Genomic DNA, 15,109 nt, shown 5'->3' with positions numbered 1-15,109 from the left:
TCTTCATATTCCTGGTGCCCTGCCTGACCCTAGAGATGTCTACCCAGTGATGTGAGCTCGTTGGGACAGGAATGCATCTGTCTGCTGTTTCTGTAAAATGGGGATTAAGACTGTGAGCCCCAAGTGGGGCAACCTGATTATCTTGTATCAGGTCCCCAGCGCTTAGAACAGTGCTCAGCCCATAGTAAGCGCTTAACAAATGCCATCATTATTATTATACTCTCCCAAGCTCTTTGGACAGTGCTTTGCATATAGTGGGCGCTCAGTCAATAGGATTGAAAGTGTGTGTGGGGGAAATGTATGCTCCCCAAATTCCGAGTTGGTTAATTAGAGCATAATCTAGAGTCCCGGACCTTGAGTTTTAAGAGTTAGGCAGGCTAATCCCTGGCTCTCCTTTATCTGGCTCAGAGGTGGTGATTCAGGCCCTGGAGGAGCTGAGAGTTTTGCAGACTGCGGGAGGTTTCACTGTGCACCACGAGAGGGCAGCCTGTACCCACCTTAGAGTCCAACGTTGCCCCTTCCTCATTCCACTTAATCTAGCCAGGGCCAACACACCAAAATACAACCCAGCACTTCTAACGGCATGGTGTTCCTTTTTCCTAGTGGAAAACTAAGCCCAGAGAGGTTAATTGACTTGCCCAGAGCTCCACAGCAGGCAAAGGGCATCAGAGAGCCGTAGTACTTTTTAAACACCCCTTGGATGCTGGCATCTGCCAGCTTCCTAAGCTTCTCCTTCCTTGGAGGTGAGGGAGAGGCAGGAAGGGGTGGTGGGGAAGAGAGGCTGACAAACTTGGAGGGCCCTTTCGCCTAAGACAAGAAGTAGTGTGGCCTAGTGGATAAGAGCACGGGCTTGGAAGTCAGAAGTACCTGGGTTCCATTCTCGGCTACACCACGTGTCTGCTGCGTGACTTGGGCAAGTCACTTTACTTCTCTGTGCCTCAATTTCCTCAACTGTAAAATGGGTTTTAAGACTGTGAGCCCTCTGTGGGACATGGACTGTGCCCATACTGATTGGCTTGTCTCTACCCCATCGCTCTGCACAGATTTAAGGAAGGGGGCAAAGGGGAAAGAAGAGGAGGGAGGCAGAAGGGAAGCAGTGTGGCCTATTAGAAAGATCCCGGGCCTGGGAGTCGGAGGACCAGAGTTCTGATCTCAGCTCCACCACATGTCTGCTGTGTGTCCTCGGGCAAGTCACTTAATTTCTTTGTGCCTCACATCTGTAAAATGGGGATTAAGACTGTGAGCCCCATTTGGGACATAAACAGTGTCCAACTTGATGGGTGTGTATCTACCCCAGTGCTTAGTACAGTGCATATTTAACTAATATCATTAAAAAACAAGGCAGGGGGAGCACAGATCTCCCATTTCCATCATCTTTAATGTGAGGGCCCAGTTAAGTGGTTTAGTATTTTGCCCTCCACCCTCGGGGGACCTCTCCCTCATCTCCTCTAATCTCTGCCCGCCGAGGGATACTGACCTTGAGTCCAGAGAAGGATGCCAAGGAGGAGCCCAACTCACCCAACTGGCACTGGCTGTAAAAAGGATGGGGAATTAGGGCGAGGAGTGCTGGGCTGCAGGAGAACACCTGATCTCATGTGAATCCAAGTCAGTCCATCTTTGTCCCTTGGAGATGGACACGAGGAAAGATTTACAGTTCCAATTGTCCCTCATCAATGACAACAACATGGTATCTTTTTGATTGCCAGCCCCTTGAGGGCAGGGGTATATCTACTGATTCCATTGTACACCCCTGCATTTAGTCAAATAGGTGCTCAGTAAATAGCATTGATTGATACACCGTGATGGATTAACTACCATTTTGTCTTCTCCACCGGAGTTCTTTCTCCCCTGGGCCACGGTGATGTCCAAGATTCACCTCAGTCCTTCAGAGTAACAGAAACCAAAACCAGGGAGAGAGCCTTGGAGATATGACTAGGATCACTGGGAATGAGATCTGTAATTTATTTTAAGGTCTCTTTCTCCTACTAGACCGCAACTCTAGAGGTATTCTAAAGGTCGGTCTGGCAACTCTAGGATATTCTCCCAAGCCCTTATTCCAATGTCTTGTACCCATAAGCACTCAAACACCAGTGATGGGGTGACTGACTAAAGCTGGAAGAGTCAGGTTTGAAGCAGGCCTTATGCCAAATTGATTGCCATGGCACATCTGTGGAAAATTGACTAATTGAGAAGGGACCACCGTGGTTAGGTATTTGTGAAAACTGTTCCTCCTCAACACCAAATACGTGACCCAGGATCTCTTAGAGGCCTTCCGGAAATAAGAGGAGAGAGTCGACTGTGGAAACAATCAGGCTGCTCCTCTGCCAACATACCCCTAGGTTGATCTCCTTTAGGGCAGGCTACTTTAGAACCCAGCTAGCTCACTTGTGGTATTTACTGAATGCTTATTCTGGGCCAGGTACCATACTAAGTGCTGGGATAGATACAATATAGCCAGGTTCTTCCACATGGGGCTCTCAGTCTACTAAGTAGGAGAGAGTAGAATTTAATCCCCCTGTACAGAAAATGAAGTGACTTGCCTAAGGGCACACTGCAAGCGGCGGGGCTGGGATTAGAACTAAGGTCCTCACTTTTTCCACTAGGCCGCACTGCGCCCTGTAGACCCTCCCAGAATCACAACGTGGATTTAGGCCACAATGTGAATTCTAGAGCATGAATGATATGAATAGAATGGAGGGGTGCAATAGCAAAGACCTCCCTTCTTCATGTGTTGGCTTTCCAAAGCAATCAATGGTGCCCACTATGTGCAGAGCACTGTACTAAGCACTTGGGAGAGGACAACGAAACAGAGTTCCTAGATTCAACTCTACCAAGTCCATCAAGAGCCCCCCAACCCCCACCCAAGGCATTAGCAGATCTGCCTCTGGTAACGGCTAAGCAAATCTGCCACTTTCTCCAAGTACTCCAGCCTTTAAGTGGCAGTCGGAGATGCCGCCTCTGACCTCTTTCCGACATCGAAGTAGGACAGTGCGGTACGGCCGGCCTCATTCAAGCTCTTATCCGCCATCCCTGTTTGATGAGCCTGCGGGGAAGCTGGAGTCGGAATCCATTTCCCATCCACTTGGAAACTCTTCCCACTTGATAGGTTCTGAGTTCATCATTCAAAGTCCCTGAGATGGATATTCAGGAACTGTAAGCCAATAACATGCAAATGTCAGGAATCACTTTGCCAGTGACTGTTCTGGAGGCACATACCACAAGGAAGTGAAAGGGGACAGACGACCTTGAAGGGCTAGCAAAGTGCTCTATATGGACTACAAGCTAAGAAGATCCACAGTTATGTGGTAACCGAAACAGAGCTAACTTTGTCATCTGAATTCTCCTTCCCAGGCAGCACACCATACATTGAAGCACAAACAAAGAAGTGGAAACCGAACCAAGAAATCACCTTGGGGAAACTAGTAGAATGGCACCAATGAGTTCTGAAGTATCATACCAAACTTAAAGGCCTATGAAGTTATTCATTCATTTTAGAACCTATCTGAGAGGCTGTTGAATTCTGACCTGCCCCATCTGGATACTTCACCGAGTATCCCAAGAATCACCTGGGAACCCTACTCAGTGTCTGGTGACCAAACAAGATGCTCTAACAGCAGTCAGCTCACCAGCATCAAGGCAATGTCCATCCCAACAAAGCTTGGCTGGGATGGACGCGGAGAGGAAGAGAGGTCAGCAAGAGACCCGAGCCGCTACTGTCTAAACTGTTTGGGGTGCAGAGAAGCATGCAGGGCAGGAAAAGTGTTTCAAGGAGAGAGACCTCCATAGCCTCAGCTGACAAGATGGATGGCGCGACAGCAGACAAGACTTGGGAGGCTTGAGCCGTGGATTCAGGAGGCTCACGAGGCAGATGACTGACTGCATCAGCACAGCCGAGGGCGATCTTTACATGCACTCAGTATGGAACAGATTGCCATTCGCGCTGATTTTTTTTTCAGGCCCCAAACGCAGGGATCTTTAGCAAAGATAGACTGTCCTGCCAGACACACGCACACAATCAGTCTGAAAAGACTGGTGTCCCCCTCAAAACAAGGTTAAAGGTTACTATAAAAACAATGCTGATTTGGGTGCTCAGTTCTACATGTAGCATGATATCAGAACAAGGGAATGGAGAAACTTCACCATGTTCATCACATTTCCTTCAGTCACCGACCATGTCTCGGACCCAGGCTGACAGCGTTGTCTGGTATAGGACTGGGAGCAGAGAAGGATTTGGGCTGCATCTCAGCCAGATGCTGGGCTTAGCTAACCAAATCCCTGCTCTCAGGAGGGAGGGCCTAGGAAAACAAACAAAAAGGACCAGCCATTCTGTCACTCTTTAGAACCCCTACAAAGGAGTTCTGATCACCACCTCTTAGGGAAGACATAATTGAGTTGGAAAAAGTACAGAAGAGAGACTAGACTGGTCAGAGAGATGAAGCAGTGATGCTAGATGACATCTGTCTGGAATGACACGGGCTGAGAGGGGGTGTGATTGAAGTGGACGGAATCATGACAGGCAAACACTGAAAGGCGGCTCACCAACTCCCTCACCATCAAAGGGGCACGAGTCGAAGGAGGAAAGTACACCACACTCCACCTAGCTAATGGGACTCACAGAGAATCTCATCACCCCAGAAAGATGTACAGGCTGAAAACAGCAGAAGGTTCAAGAGGATTTGGATAAATTCATGGAAAAGAGGTTAGAGGTGGGTGGACTAGAGGGGAAGTTAGAGAGGGTGGACGGTTCATCCCTATCCATGAGAGGGGGCCAAGAGGATGGATCCTCCCACAGCCCCTCCATGCTTCCTGGTACCATTGCCATGGGTGGGCCGGGAGCCTATTGGTTGATGCAGCAAAGTCTGTGTTAGTGGTCCACATTCGGGTAATTGCTGGTCCAAAAGGGGAGAACCTTTACAATCACCCCTGCTAGGCTGGAAGCCCCTTGGCAGCAGGAATTTTACTGTCCTCTCGCAAGTGTTTTATTGAGCAGAGTGCGTGCTCAATAAATACCTTTGTCTGGTATTGGTGGCTTTCAAAATAGCTATCTCGCCGTGGCAGGAGAGAGATGGAGGTTGGAGGTCTCTTCTCAAAGACAAAAGCCTTTTCTTGGCCAGATTGCCAGGGAATGGGGTATGTGAGGAAAGGCAACAGAGGCCCTGCCCCCCCAGTGGGGGAGAATAGCTGAAGAGAATGCAAATTTGTTAAAGGGCCCATCTGTCTCCTCCCTCGGCCTCCTGAGAAGTGTGAGGCTGGGTTCCAGTAAGCACCCAACTATCAAGCATCATGGCCGACCTCGCTAAAACACACCCAAATGCTGGCAAATTCTAATCATTACTAACTGTAATTATAATCAGGACATATCTTCCCAACTCCCTTCCACCTCTCAGGTGTGCATATATGGGGCACAGAGTGACTTTTGGTTGAAAACCAACTACTCCCCTCCACCCCTGGAATCATGGTTCCCCGGAGAGACCAGCATGGGCTGCAGCTGGTGGGAGGGGGTTGCGGGGCGGACAGCCTTCCTGCTTGCTTTCGGCCGCTCCACTCACCATACATATCCATTCCAGCCCTGCGCACCAAGGTCGCCAACATCGAATGGTGGAGGTCGACGATCCGAGCAGCTCACCGGGCAGGATTCGCAGCAGAAGGGTTGGAGATAGAAGCACCAACCACCACCCTCTCACCCCACAAACGCTGGTTCCGGGCTGCTTGAAAAAATAATATAGAAGGAGGCCCAGACCGCATCCTCACCCCCGTCCAGTATTCGATGTAAACAACGTTCATAAAAACTGGGTTTGTTAAGAAAGTTCATCCATAGAGCTGGATAGCAATAAAAAGCGTTTCCTAGGAAACTGTAAAATCCTGTACCAAGCAGCGAACAGCCCAGCTGAGAGGCAAGTAGGTTGATTTTTCCATTCGAGGTTCAATTTCGCATGGTTTCTCTGAAGTCCTGTGGTCGCGGGGATCCGAGGACCGTCTCTCTCGTCGAAACGGCGCTCTGTGAAGTTCCTCGATTGGCTCGTAGTCTGGCTCTCTCCCACAGGGTGGGGCAGGGAGGAGGCAGGGTCTCGCTTCCCACACCCCCGGGTCCCCTCCTCCCGGGCGGCCTCAGTACTGCCCTTCCGCGGCCAAGGACGCCACGGTCTCAGGCCGCCCCATCTCCTCCAGCACGGCCGCCAGCGTGCTCAGGTTCCCGTCTGGGAAGTTCTGTGCTTCCCACAGATCTAGGATCACCCCGGTAGGGCTCGGTTTCGTCGCAAAATAATTCAGGTACCTGGATCGGGGACAAAAGAGAGGGTTGGATGGCCCAAGTGAGAGGGTGTCTCTCCCCTCTGGACCCTTCCCAGAAGCCTCTACTCCGCGGGGCGACTGGCACCAGGACCTCAGGGAAATGTAAGAACCCATCTGGACCCCGAGGAAGGGCCATTAGCCTTCGAGCTTGGCAGAAGCCTGTAGTAAACCAACTACCCTTGTGAAGGCCATATTGGTGAGACTGAATGGCAGACTCAGACAAAGGGGGGAGGCCTTACAAACTCCAGTCAGAACTACTACTAATAATAATACTAATGGTATTTGTTAAGCGCTTACTATGTGCAAAGCACTCTTCTAAGCACTGGCGGGGTGGATTCAAGGTGATCAGGTTGTCCCACATGGGGCTCACAGTCAATCCCCATTTTACAGATGAGGTAACTGAGGCAAAGAGAAGTTAAGTGACTTGCCCAAAGTCACACAGCTGACAAGCGGCTGAGCCGGAATTAGAATAATAATGTTGGTATTTGTTAAGCGCTTACTATGTACAGAGCACTGTTCTAAGCTCTGGGGTAGATACAGGGAAATCAGGTTGTCCCAGGTGAGGCTCACAGTCTTAATCCCCATTTTACAGATGAGGGAACTTAGGCACAGATAAGTTAAGTGACTTGCCCACAGTCACACAGCTGACAAGTGGCAGAGTCAGGATTCGAACCCATGACCTCTGACTCCCAAGCCCGGGCTCTCTGACTCCCAAGCCTATGCTCTTTCCACTGAGCCATGCTGCTTCTCTGTTGGGAAGAATGACACTAGTCGGGGGTGAGGGGTGGGGCGTCACCCCTTCCTGCGGAATCTGCACTTGACCAGGAAAACTTGGCCAGAGGCGTGTATTGGCCAAGCTCTCCCGGATACTGGGTGGACAAGCTACCATCTCCCAAGTGGAGATGGCTCCCTGGCCCAGCTGGATAACTGAGAAGCAGCGTGGCTCAGTGGAAAGAGGCCAGGCGTGGGAGTCAAAGGTCATGGGTTCGAATCTCAGCTAGGCCACCTGTCAGCTGTGTGACTGTGAGCAAGTCACTTAACTTCTCTATGCCTCAGTTACCTCATCTGTAAAATGGGGATTAAGATTGTGAGCCTCACATGGGACAACCTGATTACCCTGTATCTAACCCAGCGCTTAGAACAGTGTTCTGCACATAGTAAGCGCTTAACAAATATCAACATTTAACTGACCTACCTCAGATCGCTGGGCAGCAAAGCATAAGCTAGGAGAGAGAGGGTGGGACTGGGAGGTAGCAGAGCTAAATTCTAATCCCAGCTCTGTCCCTTGTTTGCTGTGTGACCTTGGGCAAATCACTGCACTACTCTGTGCCTCGATCTCCTCATCTATAAAATGAGGTTAAAGTCTTTCCTGCTTTGACTGAGCCACCCGCGGGAGAGGGATTTTTACTGTTACAATTATTTTGCACCTATCCCATTGTTTAACACCCTGCTTGGCATAAAAGTGGTTGTTATAAGTCCTATTTCTCTCTCTCTAAATGGTAAATTCCTTATGGGCAGGGGTCATGTCAATCACCTCTACCATATTGTACTCTCCCAAACACTTACTGGAGTGATCTATGCTCCACAGATCTCAGTGATTATTATTAGTAATAACATGAGTGCTTAGTAGTTGTAGTCATGGTAATAACTTTGTTAATGATCATAGAGAAGCAGCATGGTGTAGTGGATAGAGCGCGGGCCTGGGAGTCAGAAGGTTATGGGTTCTAATCCCAGCTCCGCCACTTGTCTCCTGTCTTGGGTAAGCCACTTCACTTCTATGGGCCTCAGTTCCCTCATCTGTAAAATGGGGATTGAGACTGTGAGCCCTGCGTGAGACAGGGACTGTGTCCAACCTGATTTGCCTGGCATGTAGCGCTTAACAAATGCCAGAATTATTATTATTATTATTATTGTGTTTAGTAGTGAGTGAGCTGGACAGGGTTGCCCCTTCAAGCAATCATACTTATTGAGCACATACTGTGTGCAGAGGACTGTACTAAGCGCTTGGGAGAGTACAATAGAAAAACAGAACAGATACATTCTCTACCCACAGTGAGCTTAAAAAACGGCCACCTATTCTGCCCAGTGAAGGTAGAAGGCAGTATGCTTAGTGGATAGAGCACTGGCCTGGATGTCAGAAAGACCTGGGTTCTAATCTCTGCTCCACCAGTCGTCTGCTGTGTGACTTGGGCAAGTCACTTCACTTCTCTGGGCCTCCTTTCCCTCATCTGTAAAATGGGAATTAGGGTTGTGGGACAGGGACTGTACCCAACCTGTTTAGTTTGCCTCTAACCCAATGCTTTAGTACACTGCCTGGCACAGAGTAAGAGCATAACAGATGTCTTTTAAAAAAAAAAGTTTGTCACCCATGGGACAAGCCCTCTGCAGCCCTCTGAGGTAGGTAGCACCTACCTATCCAGTTTCAGCTTGTGGGCCAGCATCCTCCAGTCGTGGCCTCGGGTCTGGGGGGCATCCAGACTGCTGCACAGTTTCTGCCGGATGGGCAGGGGGATGCTGAAAGTGCTGGGCCCGGTGATGGTCGTCACGGTACTCGCCGAATCCAGAAGGGGGAAGTCCATGCCCACGGGTTCCTGGGATCCAGAGAGAAGGGGTGGCACCGCGTCAGTGGAAAAAAAACCCAAGACAACTGCACCCACTCTCCCTGGTGAGGGGGAGAGGGGCGGGGGCCACAGCCAGCCTCCTTAGTGGGCACCGATCCACCCACCCTAAGCACCGTGTGCGTTCGATGGAAGTCGCCTGAGAGGAAGGGCAGCATCGATCTGCTGGCCGATTTATTGGCCCACCATGAGGATTAACCCCGTTGGAGTCCTCTGGCCCAGATCGATCGCCAGCCCTCCAAATGCACTCAACCAGGTGCGAGCAGGAAGAAAGGGGAAGGTCAAAGCATCGGGGGGAGCTGGGACGGATGGCCTCCAGTTTCACCGTGGGAGACCCTTCCGGAGGAACACGGTGAAGGCCTCGGAGAAGGCCGGAAGCCAGAACCTCCAAGGAAACTCCGCATCAGTCAAGGACCCTCCCTGGAGGAATATTTCCTGTCCCTCCCTCCTTCGCTCCCTCCCACCCAGGGTAGGTCTCCATGATGGAATAAGACCCTACTGGGATCGAACCTCAGGGCCCAGGGAGCCTGAAGCCTTTCCCCTGTAGAAGGCCCTGTAGAAATCAAATGGAAAAAGTCATTCAGGCCAAGTCCAGTGTTCCACTGCTGAAAGATGGCAAATCAGCTGTTGTCACCTCCTACTCAAACACATCTCCTCCAAGAGGCCTTCCCTGATAAACCTCTTGTCTCCCCACTCTGTTCTCCCTCCATTTTGCTCACCTCCTCACCTATGCATTTGGCTGTCTACCTTCAAGCACTTTGATACCCCAGCCTCAAAGCACTTATATACATAATAATGATAATGTTGGTATTTGTTAAGCGCTTACTATGTGCCGAGCACTGTTCTAAGCGCTGGGGTAGACATAGGGGAATCAGGTGGTCCCACGTGGGGCTTACAGTCTTAATCCCCATTTTACAGATGAGGGAACTGAGGCACAGAGAAGTTAAGTGACTTGCCCACAGTCACACAGCCGACAAGTGGCAGAGCTGGGATTCGAACTCATGAGCCCTGACTCCAAAGCCCGTGCTCTTTCCACTGAGCCACGCTTCTTCTCTATATCATCCATAACCATTTCCCCTATCTGTGTTTTATTTTAAATGTCTGTATCCCCCACTCTCCATGCTTTTTTAATATGTCTGTATCCACCACCAGACTGTAAGTTCTTTGAGAGCAGGAAATCATTTCTGTCGACTGCCTTGGAGTTTTCTCTCCCAAACACTTAGTACAGTGCTCGGCACACAGTAAGTGCTCAATAAATACCATTGTTCGATTGAATGTGTCCCAGATTATGAATTTGGAATGATGCAGGCCTGGGTCCAAACGGCCCCCTTTGTACCAGAACTCTACAAGCCGAGGACCGAGGCAGGGAAGGGGTTGAAGGGAGGGCACTGGGTCACCAGGGCAGCCTCCCCCCTCCCTCCAGATCCCAAAGGAGACAAGCTCCTCTCTCTCCAAGAGCAGGATGGGGAAGGATCAGGGGAGAGGCAGAAGCCCCCCTCAGAACCCTTGAATATAGGGACGTTTGTGGAAGTTTGTGGCCAAGGATTGCGGGCCTGGAGTCCTGTGACAGTAAGGAGCTGTGGCCTGTCACCTTCAAGTACAGCTTAACTGTAACAATAATAATGAAAGTGATAATAATAACTGATGTTTGTTGTTGCACTCCTCTAGTCGATAAGCTCCTCATCTAGACTGTAAGCTCCTTATGAGCCGGGAACGTGTCTACCAACTATTTTACCGCACTCACCGAGGTGCTTCGTAAAGTGCTCTGCACACAACAAGCTCCCAATAAATACCACTGATTGATTGCTTATGTGCCTATTATGATGGCAAGTACTAATGTAGTTTTAAGATCATCAGATCAGACATAGTCCTTGTCCCACATAAGGCTTACAAGTCTAAGTACCAGGGAGAACAGGTAATGAACCTTCATTTTACAGATTAGGAAACTAAGGCCCAGAATTTGTGTGGCTTGCCCAAAGTCACACAGGAGGCTTAGTGGCAGAGCTGGGATTACAACCCAGGTCCTCTGCCTCCTGGGTCTGTGCTCTTTCCACTAGGCCCTGCTGCTTTCCCAGGTTTTGCTGTTGGTGTTTTTGTCTTGAATTTCGAATCCATGTTCATTGTTTTGCATGAGGTTTCCTATTCTCCAGGCTGATCCTCCCCATGAGACTGGAAGATCGTCTGGGCCAGGGAGTGGGCCTTAACTGGATCTTTTCCCAGCATTTATCACTGTCCTTGGCATTTTGGTAAGCACTTTATAGAGCTTCATTGTAGCAACAACAATAATAATAAGAAGAATAACAATAATAGTGCTAAGAATAACTATTTGCTAAGGGCTCGACGCTGTAGCTCCAGAGCCTGGCATAAGGCACTCTGGGAAGAGAGTGGCTGGGCTCTGAATTCCCTTTCCTCAGAGGGCAGGGGGACAGAGCCCTATCTTGGGAGGTGGGAAGTTTGGTTCCATCTCAGGCCTAGGTCTCCCCTCCCCTCTTCTCTCTCCTCCCTCCCCTTCCCCGCCCCCGGCTTGAACAAGTGTCCCATCTGGTCACTCTGCAAGGCTCAGGATTGCCACAGTTCTGTGCCACTGACTGGACTAATGATTAGAGCTTTAGAAAGCTCCCACAATCAGTGAATTTCTGGAGTAGCCCTGCTCCTCAGATATCAGCATCCCTGCTAACGAGCCATTTTCCACAGGTCCCTGCCAGGGATTGAAATTCTAGTGCTAGTGGGCAGAGTCAAGCCAAGAGCATGGCTGTTTCTCATAATCCTTTGGGATTCTGGGAAACACAGAGACATAGGAGAGACAGGAGGACACAGAAAGAGACACAGAGACACCAGGCAATAGTAAGGAAGGTGCATCAAACAGGAAATAAAAGAAGGAGAAAGAAAAAAGATGGAGGAGAAACGTGGCTAGGCAAAGGAAAGACAGGAAGAGAAAAGGTCAGGTATGGCTTACAATGGGCAGAGGCCAATGAAGGCCTCCTTTCCCCAGTTCCCTCTCCCTTCTGCATCACTTAAACACTTGGATCTGTGACATTTGGACACTTGGTATTCACTCCACCCTCAGTCCCACTGAACTTCTGTACATATTTGTAAATTATATATTATATGCTAGACTGTGATCGATTGATTGATTGATTGATTGAAAACGCACAGGACTGGAAGACAGGGACCTGAAATCTGGACCCAACTCTTCCAATCTGTGACCATGGACATGTTGTTTAATCTCTCTGGGCCTCAGTTTCTTCATCTGTAAATTGGGGGTAAGACACCATTTTACACCATGCTGGGGAAGCAACACAGCATAATGGATAGAGCCTGGGAGTCAGAAAGTAATGGGTTCTATTCCTGGCTCCTCCCCTTGTTTCCTGCGTGGCCTTGGGCAAGCCACTTTGCTCCTCTGTGCCTCAGTTACCTCATCTGTAAAATGGGGATTAAGACAGTAAGCCCTCTGGGGGACAGGGACTTGTGTCTGACCCAATTTGCTTTTATCCACCCCAGCGCTTAGTACAGTGCCTGGCACATGGTAAGCTCTTAACAAACATCATAATTACATCAGTTCTCCTCATCTCTTCAATTATGAACAGCAACTAGCAGCCCCAGCAAGGGCAACTAGTAACTCCAGTGCTCAGAATTTGATAAGCGCCTACCGAACACCATCACTCTCCTGGGGAGCCTCCCCCTGGCCCCAGTCCACCTATGGGTCTCGTACCTCTGACACGGTGCAGTTGAGCTGAAAGATCTGCCCTTCCCCCTCGACCTGCCGCACACACAGTTTGCACACCAGCTCCACCGTACTCAGGCTGAACCGCTCCAAGGTGAAGGTACAGTGCAGGTTCCTCTGGCAGCCGCTCCAGATGTGGTAAAATGGGATTTCCTGCAGGACATGGACAGAGAGGTCTCAGACAGGCCGTTTTCCTCCCAGAGACCCCAGAAACCTCCCCAGATGGCCAAGGTAGGGGATCTCTCTGGCCAAGAAACCGCAGACCGGACCAGTGAGGGAGGGTCTAGCGATCTCTCCACCTCCCACAACCCCTGAACATCCCGGTCCTCTGATGACCCAAAGAAAAGACTTGAAGGGTGCAGTCTTTGGAGAGAGAAGATGAGCAGGGAGGGCAAGTGGTTCCCTTGAGACTGTAAGCTCCTTGTGGGCAGGGAACATTTCGACCAGCTCTGTTGTATTGTCCTCACCCAAGTGCTTAGTACAGGGCTCTGCACACAGCACTTAATAAATGCCACCGATTGATTTTTGGATTTCTGGGCAGCTCACACCCGATCTGAGCCCCTTGTGTGGGCCGCTTGCCCCCACTGGCCTTTGGGCTTTCCTTCCATGGCCACCCTCCCACCGGTGAGGGGTCTCACCTGGAATTTGGCCAGCAGTTTGCTCTTCCATAAGGAGTGAGTGATGTCATGCACAGACAGGCGCAGGTTGTGGGGGCTGCCTTTGAAGTGAAGGGTCTTGGGGTCTTCCAGCAGTTGGCCCCCCGTCTGTCTCTCCAGCTGCAGAACCTCCTGCGGGGAAAGCGACACAGGCCAAGGGCGATCAGCACGGCACAACCCCGGGAGAGGGGCTGCTCTGCTACGTGATGGTGCCTGGGGGGACAGTGGGGAGGGAGGAAGGGTCCGGAGGGCATCACATGCCCTGGTCTCACAGGCAGGACCCTTAGCTCCTATTCCCAGCTCCGCCACTGGCCCGCCCCGTGACTGCGAGCAATACCTAGCCTCTCTATACGTCTGTTTCTTCAACTCTTAAATGGGATGATAAGAGTGGTATTTTTTTAAGTGTTTACTATGTGGTAAGAGATGGCATAACAAATGTACTAATACACTCTTCTAAAACACTCAGATAAGACAAGACCACAGTCCCTGTCCCATGCACAGTGTCAAGGGGAGAGAGAACAGATCTTTCATTTCCAAAGCAGTGTGGTCTAGTGGATAGAGCATGGGTCTGGGAGTCAGAAGGACGTATGTTCTAATTGCTTATCCACCACTTGTCTGCTGTGTGACTTTGGGCAAGTCACTTCATTTCTTTGTGCCTCAGTTACCTCATCTGTAAACGGTGATTAAGACTGTGAGCTGCATGCGGGACGGGGACTGTGTCCCACCTGATTTGCTCATATCTACCTCAGTGCTTAGGAAAGTGCCCGGCACATAGTGTGCGCTTAACAAAAACACAATTATCATTATTATTCCCATTTTACAGAGGAAACTGTGGCCCAGAGAAGTTAAGTGATTTGCCCAAGGTCACACAGCAGCCAAGTGGCGGAGTCGGGATCAGAAGAACCCAGGTCTCCTGAGTTCTAATCCTCGGTCTTTCCTAATAGGCCACACTGCTTCTAATAACAAATAGGTGTGATATTCTGGGGTAGAGATGAATACAGTCAAAGGGCGTACCCAGCCTTGTAGATGCGTGCACTCTCTGCCCTTGCCAATCCACCCCTCACCTCCTGCCACCCCTGTTCTCCACCAGCCAGACAGCAGGAAGTTTGGAAACCAGGACTCCCCCCCCCCCCTCGACTCCCACCCCCACGCCAAAAGAAGTGAAAGGGACTGAAGGGTCTTCTAATAATAATAATGGTAATGATAGTAATGATATTTTTAAACACTTATTTTGTGCTGAGCACTGTCCTGAACATTGGGATATGTACAAGATCATCGGATCAGACAAAATCTCCATCCCTCTTAGGCACATACAGATGAGGAGACTGAGGCAAAGAGAAGTTAGGTGGCTTTCCCAAGGTCACAAAGCAGGCAAGAGGGGAGCCAGGATTAATAATGATAATAATAATGACATTTGTTAAGTGCTTACTTACTGTAGTAAACCCTGGGGTGGATACAAGCAAATCGGGTTGGACACAGTCTCTGTCCCACTTGAGTCTCAGTCTCAATCCCCATTTCCAAATGAGGCAGCTGAGGCCCTGAGAAGTGAAGTGACTTGCCCAAGGTCATACAGCAGACAAGTGGCAGAGCTGGGATTGGAACCCATGCCCTTCTAACTCCCAGGTCTGTGCTCTATCCACTCTGCCATGCTGCTTCTCTGGATTAGAACCCAGCTTCTGTGACTCCCAGGCCCTTCTTCTTTCCGCTTGGCCCTGCTACTTTCCAACCTGTTTCTGCTTCAGGAGTGAAGAAGGATGAGCTTGTGTTCAGCATCTAAGCCAGCGCAGTACACAAGGCTACAGTTCCCAGCAAACCTGGCA

The 15,109-nt window shown here is 50.1% G+C and overlaps 1 protein-coding gene across 2 annotated transcripts in view; it reads right to left on the bottom strand.

The window, feature by feature from the left end:
• Positions 1-2,537: 2,537 nt before the first annotated feature.
• UNC5C (unc-5 netrin receptor C) overlaps positions 2,538-15,109 on the bottom strand; it is a 245,796-nt gene continuing 233,224 nt past the window's right edge. For both annotated transcript variants that reach the window (XM_029076389.2, XM_029076390.2), the window contains 4 exons: positions 13,272-13,421; positions 12,622-12,786; positions 8,704-8,882; positions 2,538-6,274 (listed from right to left, as the gene is read on the bottom strand). In XM_029076389.2, coding sequence (XP_028932222.1) covers positions 6,109-6,274; positions 8,704-8,882; positions 12,622-12,786; positions 13,272-13,421 — 660 coding nt within the window. In that variant the 3' untranslated portion in view covers positions 2,538-6,108. The remainder of the gene's footprint in view (positions 6,275-8,703; positions 8,883-12,621; positions 12,787-13,271; positions 13,422-15,109) is intronic.

Source organism: Ornithorhynchus anatinus, chromosome 12 (genome assembly GCF_004115215.2).
Source record: "Ornithorhynchus anatinus isolate Pmale09 chromosome 12, mOrnAna1.pri.v4, whole genome shotgun sequence".
NCBI classification, from domain to species: Eukaryota; Metazoa; Chordata; class Mammalia; order Monotremata; family Ornithorhynchidae; genus Ornithorhynchus; species Ornithorhynchus anatinus.
The sequence above is the reverse complement of the archived record's forward strand: the minus strand, read 5'-3'. Positions and strand labels throughout refer to the sequence as shown.